This window comes from Chionomys nivalis, chromosome X (genome assembly GCF_950005125.1).
Source record: "Chionomys nivalis chromosome X, mChiNiv1.1, whole genome shotgun sequence".
Lineage (NCBI taxonomy): Eukaryota > Metazoa > Chordata > Mammalia > Rodentia > Cricetidae > Chionomys > Chionomys nivalis.
In genome coordinates, this window is record NC_080112.1 from 4,427,494 (window position 1) to 4,446,260 (window position 18,767).

At 42.3% G+C, this 18,767-nt stretch overlaps 1 protein-coding gene across 5 annotated transcripts in view; it reads right to left on the reverse strand.

Moving 5' to 3' along the window:
• Mamld1 (mastermind like domain containing 1) overlaps positions 1-18,767 on the reverse strand; it is a 129,428-nt gene that overhangs the window by 48,507 nt on the left and 62,154 nt on the right. For all 5 annotated transcript variants that reach the window (XM_057759927.1, XM_057759924.1, XM_057759925.1 and 2 more), the window contains one exon: positions 13,571-13,729. In XM_057759927.1, the coding sequence (XP_057615910.1) occupies positions 13,571-13,666 (96 nt within the window). In that variant the 5' untranslated portion in view covers positions 13,667-13,729. The remainder of the gene's footprint in view (positions 1-13,570; positions 13,730-18,767) is intronic.

The following is an 18,767-nucleotide window of genomic DNA, read 5'->3' on the forward strand; positions in this document are numbered from 1 at the left end:
CCTCCAGAAGCTAGTTGTGCCTCATCTGCTGTAACTCCATATCCCAAGCCCTATGGCTTGGCCTCCTTACAGCACAGCTCTTTGTCTGGAAACAGGCACGAAGGCAAGACCATCATGTAGTCCTCAGCTACTTAAGCACCTGGGAAATCCCTGTGGAACCATTTCTTGGAAGAACACAGCCAGAAGAAGCAATTGGTGTATATAAGTCAGGTGTGGTGCTATACATGTGTAACCTTAGCATAAGCAGGAGTGTCACAAAGTAGAGGTTAGCCTGGGTTAATAGAGAGTTCAAGGCCAGAAAACAGTGAGACCCTGTCTTAGAAAACACACAAAAAGCAAAACAACTATAACTAATATGTCAAAGACAGAGACAGAGAGGAAAGGAGAAGAAAGGAGAGGAGACAAAGACAGAGGAAGGCAGAGAGAGAGTCAGACAAAAAGACAGAGACAGAGAGAAAAGAGGGAATCAGGAATAGGCAGATCCTGGTTATGGTGACTACATGTAGCAAAACCTTTTGAGAGATTGAGGAATCTATGTTTGCAAATGAGCACCCCATCAGCAGACAGGACCTATACAGATTCTTAAGACACTGGGCTTTTTCTAGGCCTTTATAACCAAGACTTGGTGTTACCAATGACAGGCCTCAGTGGTCAGTGTGTTTTCTTAATCATGGTCCTTGGCTTCTAAAAACAAGTCTAGCATGTAAGCAGGGCTCTGCTTAGGATATCACTTTTGCTCTTGGGTAAAAAGAGCCTCAGAGAGGCCAAGAAACTTCAAGTCATATAGTTAGTGAATGGCCAAGGAGATGGTGGCATTCAAGACTCTGGGCTATAGGCCAGTACCAGAATGTTAAGAACCTAGTCATCCATGGTGGTGAACATTCGAACACCTCAGCAGTAAGCCGGCCTTTCTCAGTTGAACTTGGAACTTATTCTGGGCACTGAGGGAATTACAAGTCATTTCAGCTTTGTATACCAAGAGGCTAAATCCTGCTTCTCTGTGTTGGTTATGTGTTTTCATTTCCCTATAGGGACTGTCATACCTTCTAAATCACAGTTAAAAAGGGATAGAGCAGATAGTGATGGCCTCAGAGAGGAAGTTCCTTCTTCAGGTTGCACACAAAGGGAGTTTGGCTCATAAGGATTTGCTGTACCTCCTGGGTCCAACCACTTGATTACACAGCTCGTTATGTGGCCTCAGGGGCCATGGAGGCTTCGCTGCGCATCTGTGTAAACTGCCAGATATTCTTTGCACATTAAAGCGTTGCCGAAAAAAATGGATGGTCTTGTGACAAAGACTCTGGATATTAAATTCCAATTGCAGAATTCAGCAATGTGAGGTGCTAAGGGGTCTGGAGAGAGGCTCTGACCCCTTAGTGTTTTCCTACCTACAAAATGGGAGCATGAGGCTACCATACAAATTTCCTTTAAGGGTTCTATAAACTTGGACATGTAAAGTTAGCATAGTGCCTGGCATGGTGTAGACACCAAATAAATATTATCTCTCTTTCCAAGCCTGAAAATTCAAACACATTCTTGGTGGTCCTAAAATAGCTGTTAACATGGTTTACTCAGCAGCATTTGCCATTGAAGGCAGATCTCCTTTAGTTGTTAGCTATGCTCCCAAACAGCTGTGTGCAAGGCTAACTTTTGTAAACCAAATCATAATAACATGCAGCAGGAATTTGCCATTGAAAGAAAATCCTCAGTGCATCCTTTTATGAAGTGAAAGCTCCTTCATTTAAACTTATTTTTTAAAGAGTGTGCATTTGAGGCTATTACGCAGTCTTGTAATGAATTCTAATTCAGTTTTTACCACAAACATTGTTCTGTAGGCCCAAAGGACAGAGTAAATAAGAGTAAGTTATATGAAAATAATTTTAAAACATGTACATGTATTTATTTCAGTATAAGTGGTATGCCTATGATTATATAATGGAAAGCATCTCGTGTGTGGTATCAGAGGGAAGGGAGAGAAAGGGGCAGAAAGAGAGGTGGTAGGGTGATAATGATGGCATGGAGATGGTGGAAGGGATAGAATTGATAGAGGTGGTGACAGTGATCGTGATGTCGTCAATGTTGAATGTGGTAAAAGAGGAGTAGCAAAGGTGACAGATAACTACCCAGTGGTTATGGTGGCAATGATTACAGTGGGACCGATGCTGTTAATGGGAGCAAAGGTGGTGGGGATGTTGGTAGTAGAACAGATAAGGAAGTAGCAGAGGTGATCGTGGCTGTGGTGGGAACGAGACACCAGGGGTAGATGATGGAAATGCCGTTGAGCGTGGTGTTGCACACAGTGATGGGTCCAGAAAGAGGGTGATCTTGTAAGGTATTTCCTTTTTGTAACACTCTAAGAAGCTCCCACTTACTGGCCCAGAGGATAGATAGATAGATAGATAGATAGATAGATAGATAGATAGATAGATAGATTATATAGGTTCTCACTCTATAGCCCTAGGTGACCTGAACTCACTATGTAGCCTAGGCTAGGACTGAACTCATAGTGATTCTCCTGACTCAGTCTCCCTCCTGAGTGGTGACAGGCCTAAGCCACCATGCCTGGCTCCTGAATTCCTTATAAACAGAAAAAAAAAATCTAAATACTGACTCTTTGGGGGGAAACACAGCAGATTTTTATTTGTCAGTATAATGCCAATAATTGTAATTTGCTGTCAGTTGTAAGTGCAGGTAAGGGAAGGCGCATAAATCCTTTACACGCCATATGGTCATTAAAAAGAGTATGGAGCGTAGGGAGCTGCTGTATATTTTGCTGTGTAAAGTCATGTATTCAAAAAGTAAGGGTGGGTGCTGGTGTTTGGTAAATTACTTCCTGCAGCTATTTTATACAGGCCAAGTTAATTGTTCTCAATCTTAAAGCCATAACTTGAGGGAGGAGGGGAGGGGGGAACATGTTTGCCTGAGAGTCATATATATGGGCAGGCCTAACGCTAGTGAGCATCAGCACCTGAAGTTTATTACAGAAGAAGAGGCAGCTAAAGAGAGCTCTAGCCACCAAAGAGATAAGGCTTCCAATAGTCCCAGGCAGGGCTGATTGGGGGTTCAGTACAGACATTCCCACAAGAATGAGTCCACGTTGGACAGACAAGAAGCAGAGTCAGGGAGCTGGAGTTCTAGGGGTAGGTCACAAACCACATTAGCAGTAAGAACAAGATCAGAAGTCTTCACAAGACTCAAATACGGTAGTTTGGCAGAGTCCTGGGGTGGGTTAGCTCCTCATTTAAGTGAAGGTCAAGTGTAGGAAGCAGGCTACAGTAGTGGGGCACAGTACTCCAGGCAGGAGGGCAACAGTCTGGCAGACCCTGGGGGGGGGGCTTTTGGCCTGCTTCGGGGACTAGCAGGCGGTACTGGGTCTGGCAGGCAGTGAGCTGGGAAGTAGCCATGAGCTCTCCTGGGGCCTCACAGGCCATGGGAAGGGGCTTGGGCTCTGTTTTGTTCACACCGGGAAGCCATTATGGGGAAAGGTGAAGCAGAGGAAAGATCAACTCGATGTTTGTGAAAGCTCCCTCTGGCTGCTCATGGGAGGGGAAATAAATGTCATGGGAAGGAAAAGGAACATGGGACCTAGAGCACAGGGCTGTGATCAACTAGGACAAAGGAGGAGAAGGTGAACACATGGCCAAGCAAAAGGCCCTGTGACTGTACCTCCAGTGGGTACTGAAGGTAGCACTTACTTATTAGGGAAAACAATTGGCTCTAGAAAAATGAGCCGCACACCCAGTGCCATGGGTCATCATTTACAGCCACTGGCAAAGCCTAAATAGCCACTAGCTGAAACTGTTAAGGCCATGTGGTGCTTGTCACTGCATCTGTGTGGCAAACTGTATACTAAAGGCTAGGCAGGGCTCTGCACCAATAGGACTATTTACCAAGACAGCCTGTGGGCTACATGTGGTCCCAGCGTCCCGTTTACCAAGACCCGACCTGGCGCATGGGTTGAAGTCTTTCCCTTGGGAAATACCATATTTCCAAAGCCCCTTCCTCACACAGCAGGACATCATGTGGTACAGGCCTACTGTCCATGAGGGAGCAGAAAGGCTTTACTATTTCAATCATAATGAAAGCTGAGTAACCATTGCTACACTGTGCAATCTATGCAGCAGTCCCAAATGCTATACTTCACCAGCACTAACGACACTTATTGCACAACTGTTGGCAAGGACTCTGGCTGCAGTGGAGGAGGGAATAACATTCCCTCCTGGATTCCTTTGGGCCTTGCTCTCTCAGACTCTGTACAGAGTTGGGTAATTTGAATATTTTTTCAAAGTATCTCTCTTTGGCCTTCAAGGGTCTCTATGATAATATGACTTCACTGTCTACCCCTTTACCTTCTCCCAATGGCTCGGACCAACCTGGAGGCTGCTGCACTGGCTGTGAATTTTTCACCTCTATGACATCTCTCTGAAAGCTAGAATTGTTTCCCCCCCACCTTGTATCCCTAAAATACCTGGCTTCTGTGAAGAACTCAGCTGATACCTGCAGGTTGGAAATGCTCTCTGTGGAAAATGTCATTCTGCAAATTATCTGTCTTCTTCTGTTCCTGATGGAAGGAAGGCCTCAAGACAACCACTTTCCAGAAACGGGTAAGTGCAGCAGCTGGCCCAGTGATGTTTGCTCCTACTATGTACGAGGTGCTTAGCAGCAGTGCAGGGGCAGAAGACCAAGAGGTCTCAGGCACAAGGCTGGATGGAACCAAATTTCTCTGGGAAGACAAGGCATGCAAAAACAGCTCTGCCTAGGGAATTGAGAAGCTATGGAGCCTGTGACACTGGAGGGAAGCAGACAGAGGCAAGCCTGTGTTGAGGGTCATGGGGTTAAAAGATCGGTAAAGAACAAAAGAAGCAGCTGGGCTTGGGCCTCAGGTTTGAGTGTCTGTGGTGGTAAAATCCTGGCCTGTAGTTCATATCTCCATTTCTCACGTTGAAGTCTTAGGGACGTCCATATGTGAGAAGGACAGACATGGGCAGGATAGGGGGTGTAATGCATTAATCTACATTGCCCACAGAAACTAAATTCTGTAGCCCAGACTTGAGAAGCCTGTGTTCTATCAGAAGTCTGGAACACAGCCTCTGACCCACATCTTTACCTAAAAAGACACACATCAAGTTCTCCAGCTGAGGGTGTAAAGCAAGAGGACTGAGTCTGCCTATATTTGGGGGTGCCATAGTCCCACATCCCTAAAATAAGGCCCCAGGGTTTCACATTACCAAGAAGGGAGTGAAATCTGGTTCTCAGTGTTGCCTGGAGTGGTTCACTTCCAGACACCTGTTATCTTGGGCCTAAAGTCACGGAATCTGCAGGGAGGGGCTGGGTAGGAATTCAGACAAGGCCATTGTCTGCTCCCCTCAGTTCAGAGGTGGGTAGCATCAAGCTTCCACGTGCCTGTGGAAGCCAGCTGCCAAACGGAGCTCCCTGCCCAGCATTTTCCCCTACTAACGGGCTGATTTGCAGGTCACTGAGTTTCTCAGCTGAGCTACCTAGTCGGGACCCAGATGCCAAGCCCAGTGGTGTCTCCCAAGCTCAGAATTGCTCTATCCTTGCCGAAGAGAGCAGTTTGCAGGCAAAGCCTGTGCCTGGCTTCCCTCCCTGGTTGGGTGTCAGTAACAGGAAAAGGGCCTTAGCTGCAGAAGAGGAGAAGGGGGCAGGGTGGGCAAAGGGAGCGAACAGCTGCGTGCTCCATGGGGAGGATCCCCAAAATAGCAAGGCACATGCGCACTGCAGGCCTTGACCCAGAATGCTCAGAGTTGCACTGTAAATCCAGCTCTCCTCTGTGCAATGGGGCTGCTGATGAGACCACAGCCATCCTTAGGGGTCCTCTGTATTCCAAACAGAGCTCCAAGGACACATTGTTCCTTGCCTTTCTGGTGGAAAAAAATAATTTTGAGTCAATGCCAACTTTTGATTGTTAAAAAGGTGCCAAGAACAGCCACAGCCTGTGTGCTGTAGGACAAGTCCACATCTCTGTCTTATGCATCATAATCTTAGAGACCCTGAAGTAGACAAAGAGCTCACTTCACCATTGTGGCAACTGGGGCCCCAAGGTTCATGTTAAGAACTCAGTAAGTAGTTGGGTCTGCTCCAAGACAACATCTGGGTCTCCACAGTGCAACCAACATACATAGGATTCTCTCTCTTGAGGCCAGACTTTCACCTGTAGCAGGCCTACAGCCTACATAAAGTAGAGAATACTGGCAAAGACACCAACCATTGAACCTTGAGATTTCAGCGTCACTTCAATTCTCCACACGGCTTCCCATACAACTCCAAAGCAGCCTGATGGAGGAAGGTCATTAAATAATAAAGAAACTGCTTGGCCCTCATAGGTTAGAACATAGGTGGATGGAGTAAACAGAACAGAATGCTGGGAGGAAGAGGAAGTGAGCCGGTAAGACTGATGCTACACAGATTATTAGAGATGGGTTGATCGGGATATGAGAATTAGCCTGTAAGGGCTAGAGCTAATGGGCCAAGCAGTGTTTAAAAGAATACAGTTTGTGTGTTGTTATTTCGGGGCATAAGCTAGCCAGGCGACCAGGAGCTGGGGCGGCCGGGAGCCAGGCTATGGGAAGAGGCCCACAGCTCCCCGCAACAGAATGGCTCCCAATGTGTGGACAACTACATCCACAGAAAGCCTGAGAAAGCTTGGGAAAGAATAGAGTAAAGCATGTTTTCTTGGGAGCAACAATTTCTCAGGTCTGCTCTGCTTGCTAGAGGCAAGCAAGCACTCTCATCTAAGAGAGGCTTCCTGACTCAGCTTTAGCTGCAAAACTCTGCAGCTCTTAAGAGGTCCTGTCACAAAACACTTAAACGGTGTTGATGAAAAGCTGAACGCATGCTTTTCTGTTTTCAGCCTTTTGGTTTTCAGCCGTAGCAGGAAAAAAGTTGTGCTGTTTTATTTAAAACGCCGGTTTTCTGGGCCGTCTGGCCAGGGCAAACTCCTGACTTTGGAGCTTTTGAGTGTTGCTTAATACTGTTGCAGCTTGCTTGCTGGCAAGGACCTTGAAACATTGTAGAGTTGTGGCGATGAACAGGGCTCTGGGGGGTACTTCAGCCATAAGGCTGGAATGGCAGAAAGCTAAGGAATGGGCTGGATCCAGCTGTCAAAGCCACGGTTTTAGTCCTACTGATATTGCTTGGTAAATTATAGACTCATGTGGTCACAAAAAGAGAGATATTCAGTAAAAGAAAGATTCAAAGTTGAAGAAAACGTTTAAATGATTTACAGTGTGTTAAAAATATATGCAGGCTAAAAGTTAAAGTTCTTAAAGTTAAAAAAAAATAAGGAAGAAAGAGAGTAGTTGGGTGTGGTAGTACACACCTTTAATCCCAACACTTGGGAGGCAGAGGGAGATTTACCTCTGTGGCTTCAAGGTGTGGCAGTACACACCTTTAATCCCAATGCCTGGAAGGCAGTGACAGACGGATCTCTGAGAGTTCAAGGACAGCCTGGTCTACAGAGTAATTCCAGGGCAAAGATATACAGAGAACTTGTCTCAAAAAAAAAATTAAAGTAAAGTAAAAATAAATGAAATAGAGTTAAAATAAAGCTGCACAAAGATGGAAAATACAACGAGAATCTTGATACTATATGCTATTATGCTCTCTTTGAATTGTTTGAATGATGAGGAAGGAGCAATAGCTGCTAAAAGGTATTCGTTTATAAATGCTGCTCAACTAATCCAACATAGATATTTTCAAAATACCTTGACTTTAAAATTTGAATCTAAGGACATGATGCTTTGTAAAGGAGTTTCTTCTTTTGTTTTCACAGAGGATGAGACACAGTGGATTACTTCTATCACAATAGGTATGATGGACCACGCCCTCCTGAAGGGTTGCTGTGAAGACCTTCAGAAAAATCACTTCACTCAACTGCCGACTGACATGAATCTAGCACACAGGTTATACCTGATTAACAGCTCCCCCATTCAGCAGGAAGCAGTTTGGAGAGAAATAACTGCGCCCATATTCCCAAATACTGTTTATAAATGTTCTTTTACATTTAAAGGGGGAGATGATATAGATGTGAATAATTTGCATTGATATGAATCTTGGTTTACTGATAATTAATTTAAGGTCAATTTTGTTATATGTATATGTATTTCTGATATTGACTAAGGTATTGTGATTGTGTAGTTCATTTAAAAATGTAATGTATATAAGTTGTTAATAGATAATCATAATAGTCAAGTTTGTAGTCATGTTTGTTAAGATTTTATAGATGTACATAGATATATTTTAGATAGGCATTCTTCATATCTTTCAAAGATTATAGAATATGGCATTTTAAATGTTTTAATAACTTAGGTTTTTCATGACAATGAGACATGTCTGCACCAATCTAATTCAAGAAGAAAGAAGATGGGCATCGAAGAGGCACCTTATAGAGTTTGATAGCCATTTGGGCAAGAAACTGCTTTTGCCTGGACTATTGTATAAACTGGACACAGAGAACCTGCAGAGAGAGAGGACTACTAAACTTGCCTAAAGGTGAGATGATCTTTTGTGGTTCCTGATTCATGTAGGAGTCTGCGAGACATTCTGCAGGACACAGCAGATAGTGACTGAACTACCTTTGAAATTTCCTGCTATATGGAAATGTCTCTGGATACTATGGGCCTGTAGGCCGAAGATGGATGCCCCAACGGTACAGAGGAACTTTGGGTGACTGTCCAGGCAGCGAGATGTCTCTGTGACTTCTAGAGTTTTGGAAGTTTCTTACTTCTTGTTTGCTTAGGTAATATTATATCCTTCTGGAGTCTTTGATGGAGTTGAAGAATAGTTAGTTATAGTTATAGTTTTCTTTAGTTATGACAAATATAAAATAGATGTAAATATTGTAATTTTTACTTGATAACTGTTTTGTTATATGTAATTTTGCTATGTTAAAGTTAAAGCCTTCCTTTTTTTGTTTAAACAGAAAAAGGGGAAATGATGGAGGAAGGTCATTGGCTAATAAAGAAACTGCCTTGGTCCATTTGATTGGCCAGCCTTTAGGTGGGTGGAGTAAACAGAACAGAATGCTGGGAGGAAGAGGAAGTGAGCTCATACGCCTTAGCTCTGCTCTCCGGGGCAGATGCGATGAAGCTCCGACTCAGGATGGACGTAGGCTAGAATCTTCCCGGTAAGCGCACCTTGGGGTGCTACAGAGATTATTAGAAATGGGCTAAATTAATACGTGAGAATTAGCCAAGAAAAGGCTAGATATAATGGGCCAGGCAGTGTTTAAAAGAATACAGTCTCTGTGTAATTATTTCGGGTAAAGCTAGCCGGGTGGCGGGAAGCCATGTGGGAGCTGGGGCAGCAGGAACACAGCCCGCAGCTCCTACAACAGCAGCCTGGTTTGCTGCCAAGCTGGAAGTAGAAAAGGAATGAGAGAAAGATTCTAGCTACTCTTCACCTGTTATACCACTGGGGTGAAAGCACCAGGACACCTGGAATTCGCTTCTGTCCACTGCTCTGTTCTGAGACTCCAGGGCTGAGTGTATATATTGGAGCCTCTAACCTAGGCATAGGAAACAGAGTCGCTCCACCTGGTCTCAAACTTCAACAGAGAATAGACTTGTTCTCAGTGAGGGAAGACTACAGCCCTGGAACCCAGAATCTAGCCTAGAGCTATGCATGTCCAAGGGGTTCTGGGATTGTGGCAGGAGGCCAGACATAGACAGGCCCTTCTAAATCATATCCGTGCTCTCAGAATTCAAGATGAAGGGGACTTATTCCAGGTTATTCCACTAGTCACAGCTTTGAAACTCTGAGATCTCCTTCGTGAGTTTAGTACTTTGTGTGCAAAGAAAAGAGATGAGCTCCAAGGTTCATGGGCACAGACCTTGACCTGGATTCCACACCACAGAGGAGGTGAAAAGAGCGCCTCCTACTGGGTATTCTTAAAGAAATGGGTCAGCTGGAACTGGGGACACTACTATCTGAGTCATCCAAAAGCTCCACATACTCTTTATGGGGTAGGGGCATGTGCTCTTTTTCCAGAATGCAGTTCCTCACTTTTAATGAGAGGTGAGGACACAGACTTGGATGGGTTTGGACCATTCTGTAGGACAGAGCACACTGCCTTTAGGATGGACTATTCAATGTGGATGTAGCTCCCCACCCTCTCACTTGTTTTTCTCTACAAGGTACTGGCTTCCTCAAACCTTAGTATTTTTTACATAAAGAAAGTGATAAGAACATCCTCTCTTTCAGGCAAAGAGTAGTTGGCAAGCTTATAAGGGATACTGAGCATGCCAACTTATTGTAACCTATGGAGTTAATTAGTAACATTGAGGCGCTGAACACAGATGATGAACAGAGTGTACATGCTCTTTTCTTCCCCAAATTTAGTGACCTTAACTTCCCCATTTTTTATTATACTTAGGGAGTTTATAGTATTTCTTTTGGCAGTAATGGGGACTGAAAGTGGAGTTTGGGGCATGCTGCAAAAGCACTGTGCCCACTGGGCTAGAGCCCCAGGCCAACTCCTCAATTTTGCTTAGAAAGTGCTGGAAAAATGGAATAGGTGGTGACAGGGGCATAAATGATACGTGACTCTGTAGGCTCTGGAGCCTCAATGCCTTCGAGCCTTTTGATCAGCCTACTGGATCTGTAGAAGGAGTCCAGTCTTAACTTCAAAGGAAAGGACGTGATGTTCCACACGCCGACGCCGTCTACTAACCTTGGCCACATGGTCAAGCATTGCCAGAGGAAACCTCTTTTTTTGGGCCACAGCAGTCATTAAGTGATCCTGGTACAAGATGACCAATGATGCTGAAAAGGAACTTGAATCACTACATTTCTTTACAATGCACTCAGCATTTTGGGTTTAGAAACAAGCTTTCCATCTAAGGAACAGCAGGGTACAGCACAAGAAAAAGGGCCCTGAAATCTGCCTGTTAATAGGTCTGTGACTTGGCTCAAGGTGCTTAGCTTCTCTGCACCTCAGTTTCCTTAGGGTAATCAGGAAAGGGCTCCCGAAATGCTAAGCAAAGTACTGCCATCTAGTCAATGCTGAACTCAAGGTGATTGTTCTTTCTCTTGGTTTGTCTGAATTGTGTTTTTTCTATAGGGCAGTGGATGAACACAGCAGTTATTTAGGAGCAGGTGTAAGGCTAGAACCCCAGGCTCTTGGGCCCTGGCTTGAGGCTAAAAATACTGGTCACTTCAAGTTCCCTTCTTTCTTCAAAGGATCTCTCAATTGTTCATATGAAAATTCCACAGAAGTTAAAATGCTCTCCTGTAGTGGCACAGGCCTGTAATCCCAGCACTCAATAGATTGAGTCAGGAGGGTCATTACTTTCAGGTCAGTCTCGGCTACAGGATGAACGATTCTGTCTCTATGTAAACAAATCTCTCCTGTCAGACTGATAGAAGTTTATTGTATGATTTTAATGTGTTACAGTTTTTTTTTCTGTTAGGTTGGTTTTCAACTCAACAAAAAGAAGCCAATTAAGATTACCCCCCAGAGCAGATTTCTATGTTTGGAAGGCTTTCGGGCTGAAGCCAGGTGGCACAAACAATGAGCTCCTAGACTCATGTTGTTTCTTGGGACCAGAGAGCAGTATTAACCCTGGATGTCATTAAGTATCAGAAAGACAGCAACAATGGAAACCTTTGAAATCCAGCTAAGGCCACACGTGGCAGCGCAAGGCTGGTTACTGCTAAGTACAGCCTTCTTCCATGATGGTTTGAATTCTTACAGAAACTTCTTTGAACAGCAAGTCTTCTTGTTGTTGTTGAACACCCAAGGATACACTGCTATTAACCTGTCAATTTCGGAATCTTACTTTTCTAATAGCCTGCTGTTCAGATCGCCAGCATCTGCCCCAAAGCTGGAAGCTAACACTGGACACCTTCCTGAGGCTACAGGGATTGATAGGCCACTAAAACCCAGCTGCTTTCTCAGCACACCAAGAGCTGCCTGGATGCTTAAGGATGTGAGCAACAGTGCTTACCAGGCACTGGGTAGTGGGCTCTTTCAGCACCATCCGTTCTGGTGACCACATGTGTCTTCCAAAACAGATGCAGTTTCATTGGGAAGAAGGCTCAGCTGATGGAGCTGTCTTCAGAAACTCGGGTAGGTATATTTTTGGACCCCTTCAATTGGGGGCAAATCACTAGTCTTCTAGGTCAGCTTGGCATTTCAAAAATAGCCAGGCCACTCTGGGCCAAGGACAGAGAATGAGGTGTGCCATGGAGGAAGAAGAGCTGATCGTGATTAAGTGTAAGATGTGACTCTAAAGCAATGAATGTACATTTTTTGGTAAGGCTTACGAAGGGTTCAAGCTGTCATTTGTCATGAGAACCCAAGCCGGAAAATAGCATTAGCAGTGGTAGCTGCTCTTCAGTGGGAACTGCTCCAAGGACCCACTCCCAAGACAGCCATCCCTATACAGATGGAAACAAAAGTGACACTCACTTACCAGACACACTTTAGTTTTATAAAGTGTCTGAACAGTAAGTGAGGAACAGAGAAACCTCCTTCCTGTACCTATAGCCCACCCACATTTATGCCTAGGTTTTGGCCCAAGTAAGTGGAAAATAAAGAATTTAAAATCAAGCCTAAACTGGGGACATGCTAGGTGCTTTCCTTTGTAGACTCAGATGTTGACCAACAAAGAGCAGTCCAGAACATAAAGGATGGTTACAACGGATGTTAGAGACTCTCTTCTGGGTCTCTTCTGTGTCAACTGGTGACTGGCAGGTCATAAACAGGTCACACTGGCCAACCAATCTATCTGTCTCTGGCCATCCCATGTGACTGCCCATTTCTGTGAAGGTCACCGGAGTTTTTTAGAAGGTAATGCACTTGACTTAATAGCGTCTCCTCAACACATTGTTGACAATGAAAGGAAAAAAGAGAAATATGATTCAATCACTCACACCTGTACACAGAACAAAATCCCTAAAATGAACAAAGCAGATTGCCCTGGGAACTGGGGAAGATAAGTCTCCCAGTTCTGTGAAATGACATTACCTCAGAGCTCAGGGCTCCCAGGTCCATGAGCAGGAAGGAAACAGACCCATGGCTCTATAGGAACCATTTCCCCTCTGCTCTATTACTTTCAGAGATTAAGCAAGCCACTCCTCTGTGGGCGAATACCCCAAGATAACAGCCATTGTGTGTGCTGCAGCGCCTGCTAACCTAATCTTGGTAGAGTGGTGATGGTGCAGGCACCGGCTGTCAGACTCCAGCAACCAGAGGCTCTCATACTTCCTACCGTCAAGCTTTCTCTTAGAACTACCACTGGAATCCCCAATACTAAGCCTCAGACACTGGGCCATTCCTGAATTCATAGAGAAGGAAGCACAAATGTGACAAGTGACTTTGAGAAAAGATACTAGGGTTGGACAGTTAAATAGGAATCCTTTCCTTTGCCCAATTTCTTAGTATTTTTATTATAGAAACCCACAGGGGCAGGGGTGGGTCTTTTTGATATATGTTCAGTTAGTCTCCAATACCAAATATGCACAAAGAATTTCAACAACACATCTCATGTTCAAATGTAAGGTTAGAAACATTCAACACCCCCCTCCCCCCCATAGCCCATTTTCTGACCGATTCCTGGAGCCTTCTGGGCTCCTGACGATTTCCCGCCATGTTGAAATGGGGCAGCATGCTCTCGAGTACGAGTCGACTTTTCCAGTCATCCATTGTTTGACCTGGAATTTTATTCTTGACTCTCCAAGGCGTTTTCCAAATGACCTAGACACAGGGCTTAAGGAGACAAAAAGTATACTCTCTTTCAGACATGATGATGAGACCTTGACCCTGTGAAGCACAGACTTTCAACTCTGAAGGCAGGCTTGTGTAGTATCTGCCTCATTCATTTTTCTGTCTCTTTCCACCACGCCACCCTCATAGGCCACCTCCCGCCACCCTGCCCCCAGAATGAGGAATACTTCTGTGAGCCACTTGCCCAGGATAAAATGGCCATCTATGCCATGAGATAGATAAGCTGTACTAGAAAACAGAGGAGCAGGTGGAGGAGGAGCTTGATGAGACTAAAAGAGCACTGGAATACAGTTGGGCAAAGGGAGTCCTAGTTCTGGCTTTGATTTTGTGTGGGACTCAGGGAGGGCTCTCTTATTTTCTGAGACAGTTCATTTCAGTGACAGACTCAAATTGATGGCTTAGAGCCTTTGCAACTCTGGCCACATTAGTATCCAGCCAAGTGATCAGACCAACAATTCCAATCACAATTGACACCGGGAAAGAAGGAATGGATGCGGAAAGGGGCTCCAGACAGCTTGGTGGATCACTTGACAGGGCACCAAAGGAGCTGCTCCAGCATATCCCGCAGGCTGGATGAACAGACATGCAAACCCAGGAAAAGCTCTTTTATGTTTTACACAAACTACATGTGAGATAAAACCTATGTCAAGGTACTCAAATACGGGGTTAGCTTTCGTTGCTGTAACCTTTCTTGCCTATATCGTACCAGGTGCCACAATCTTGATTTTATAAAAATCAGAAAACCACTTCCCCCCATTTTCCCACTGAGTGAAAACAACTCCTTTGTCATGTTATATAAAACAAACATCAGAGGATTCTGAAGATAGAGAGAATATAAATTGATGAGGGACCTTGGAATCTAATGAGTAACACTGATGAGTTCCCTGGGATTTCTTTTGCTTCAAATATTTTACTAGATTTAGAGCCAAAGAAACCAGCAACCTCAAAAGCCAACGGGCACAAACAAAAGCTCTCCAACAGAGGCTTGCTTTCAGGACCAGGAAAGAGCCCTTTGAGACAGAAAACCTTAACCCAAGCCATTCTAATCTAGCTAAGCAACAGAAAAGACACTGTAGTGTCACCCCATTCCACCACCCAAGACCAAGGAGGGGAGTCTACTGTACCCCTACTTGGCAGCAATGAGACACTTCTGTCAACCCCACAGGAATGCTGGTAGGAGATGTCTGGTGTGGACTTGGATACATCAGGCTTGCCTAGCAGTAATGAGGGGTCCCAGCCTACTTTATGTCAAAGAAGTTGTCTAGGTTACTTGGACTTCTATATTACCAGGTAAAAGAAAGATGCTATCCCTCTTTCCTGCCAGACCAATCAAAATAGAAGATTTAAATAAAGGCCAGTTTTAAAATATTAAAAATATCCTGATTTTAGTAAAAAGACAGCTATTCCAAGACCAAAAGGTCTAAAGCTTAATGAAAAAAATTATTAATTGATATGTCACCAAGAAGATACAAATATTACAATTACCTGACTAGAATTTTAAAATAGCAGTTATGTAAATGCTTCTCTTAAGAGATACAATAATGCTTTCAACAAAGAGACAATCTCAGGAAATTGAAATATTAGAACCAGAAACCACAGTGACCTAGATAACCTTGGTGGATGGGACCAAAAGCAGAAGGAAACAGTCCAACTTCTGCAATGCGAAGCCAAAGACTGGGAAAGAATGACAGAGAAAAGACAAACTACCTATGGGAGACATTAATTTCAATGATGGCAAGTATTTGCTCAGAAGCCATGGAAGTCTCAAGAAAATATTGTAACGATTCTCAAATGTAGGGTTGTGGGGGAGAGCTTCAACACAAAATCTTATTGGAAATGTTTCAGCTGTGAAAGGGGAATCTTGACAATCTTAGATAGAGGGAAACCAAGGGAATTTATCAACAACACATGTCTATTAAGACAATAATTAAAGGGAGTTCTCCAAACAGAAAACCACTGAAGAAGAAATGATGTATTGGCAAAGAAGAAAGAACAATAGAAAGAGAAAAACAATATGATTAAATAAAATAGATTTTCCTCCATGCTTAAATTTCATAAATTATGTTGATTGTTGAATTATCAATTATAACATTGTCTAATATAGTTATAAATATGTATGACAGAAATATTTAACACAATTACATTATAAACAGAAGTAAAAAGGTAGAGAGAAATGCAGGGTTTTCTACTTCATTAAAGATAGTAAAATGTTGATACTCGTTGTACATTCATTTTAACACACACAGACAGTAGTATTGAGGGCAACTACCACAAAAAGACAGAGTAAAAACACTATACATGAATCAAATATTATTCTAAATATTGCTCAAGTAATGCATATAAAGTTAGTAAAAAGAAAAATTGGGGAAAAATCTTATGGGAAACTGAAAGAAAACATATAAATGGGTAGAAAACCCCACTAATATCAGCAGGTATATTAAACAATGGCCTAAGAGTTTGGCAAATAAGATAAAAAAGATAACCTAATGATATAGTATTTCAAGATGTTTGCTCAAGTATAATAATTTAAGAAGATTAATTGGATTGAAATTTTGATTTGAGATGATTGCACTGAGCCAGTAGATTGCTCTTGGTAAGATGATCTTTCCAGAATATTAACACTTTGATCCCATGAGCATGGGATGACTTTCCATCTTTCAGTGTAAATTTCTTTCTTCAGTGTCATAAAATTCCCATTATAAAGATTTTTAATTTTCTTAGTCAGGCTTGTTTCCAAATACTTTGGGTGGCTATCGTGAATGAGATTGTTTCCCTTTATTTTTCAGTCTGTTTGTCATTGGTATACAGGAAGGTTGTTGGGCTTTGTGTGCCAATTTTGTATCTTGCCACTTGGCTCAAATTAATTATCTCTAAGAGTACTTTTTGTGGAGTCTTTGGTGTCTCTTATATATAGAATCATCATCTGCAAATAGGGATACCTTGCTTTCTTTCCCTGTTTGTATCCTTTTTATTCCCTTCTTTTGTTATGTTGTTTTGACTATGACTTCAAGTACTATATTAATAGATGGAGAGAGTGTGGACACCCTTGCCTTATTCCTGTTCATATTGGGAACTCTTTTGAAGTTTTTCTCCATTTAGCATGATGTTAGCAATAGGCTTGTTGTATAGCCTGTATTATACTGGTGAATGCTTCCTCCATCTTTTGCCTCTCCATGACTTGTCATTAAAGGATGTTGGGGTTTGTTCACAAATTTTTCTGTGTCTATTGAGATGCCCATGTGAGTTATCTTTTGTCCATTTAATGATATATGTATGTTGAATCATCCTTGAGTTGACGGAATAAAGCAGGTTAGTCATGATGAATGATCTTTTTTATGTGATTTTTAATTCAGTTTGCCAGTATTGTATTGGAAAATGTTTGCATCTTTATTTATCAGGAAAATCAGTCTGTAATTTTATCTTATTTTATTTTATTTTTATGCAATGACTTGATTTGGATATCATCAGGGGACTGCTAGTTTTGTTAAATAAAAGACAGGATGCCTTTGTGTTTTTTTTCTACTTTACGGGATAATCTAAGTAATTTTTAAAAATTCTGGTAGCATTCTTCTATGAATCCATCTGGTTCTGAGCTGTATTTTTTTTAGTTGTGAGGCTTTTTATTACTGTTTCAGTCTTATCACTGATTATAGATGCTTAAATTATTTATTTAATTTTAGTTTAATTTTGGTATGTCATAGGACATCTTTATTAGTTGCCCCATTCCAGGCTCAGGAAATGTCATGGAAGAGGCAGAAATACTATAAGACCCAGAGGATGGAGAAAGGGGATATAAAGCTGTTTTCTGGACATGACACGACTATCAGATTTTTGAACACGTAGCAGCTATTGTTACATGCACAAGACAATTATAAGGTCAGTCCAGGTCAAATTTTGGCATAGACAGGGGCAAGTGATCTTCAAGTCCATGCTATACTGAGGAGTTATTGACAGTAGATAGTTGTTGGGGAGGAAGAAGCACTCTTTTGTGAGAAAGTGGCCACTGATAAACTACCTATGCTCAAGTGGATGGCACCACTCTCCTGCACATATGGGCAGCACCAAGAGAAGAAGGTGGGAATGCGACATATTAGGGGAATATGAAGGGAAGCTGGAAAAGGGAAATGGGGAATGGATTTGATCATACTTATTGTATACATGTGTGAAACTTTAAAGAATAAAGAAAAACTATTATAGAAGGAAACAAATTATGTGAACAATAAATGAGATCAAGACTATTCCAGTAATATTAGATAAGCTAGATTTTAGGGCACAAAATTATTGAGAATGGAGAACGACATTACATAATGATAAAGACATCAATAACAAAAGACATCTTCTAAACAAGTGAGCTGAAAATATAGGATATACAAGTGAACTCAAAAATGATCTACAAAAATTTAGAAGGATTGAAACAATACATGGTATTTTCTGTGACTACAATGGAATCAAACTAGAAAACAATAATAGAAAAAGAGATGAAATTTTCAAAACACTTAGAAACAAAAGTTCTAGCTTTAAAAATTGTGTCAAAATTCTGAAGCAAATAAATGTGTTGACTACGACTATGAATGAAAATGAAACTTGTAGAGTATGAGCAAAATTGTTCCAAGAGCATCAAATGTTTGCATTAGAAGCGAGGGCATATTGAAGCTCTCAAAGCACTTTGAAAAGGAAAATAGAAACTCAAAAGCAAGCAGAAGGAAGTGATAAAAATTAAAATAAATGATACTGAAAAGAAAAACAATAGAGATAAACCCAATGGGAAAAGCTGTATTTGACAAAGTAAGTAAAGTTATTAAACCTGAAAACTAAAAATTATGACGAATGAAAAAGGAGTGCTTACTACACACCCTGCAGATAAGGAAAACACTATTATACACATTAAATTTGGAAATTTTAAAGAAATGGAGCAATTTTTCTAAAGGACACGTGACCAAAGGAATTGAAATTGTTAAAATTCCTGACGTGAAAGTTCAAAAGGGCTGGAATGTGCCTTAGTGATAGACAGCTTGTCTAG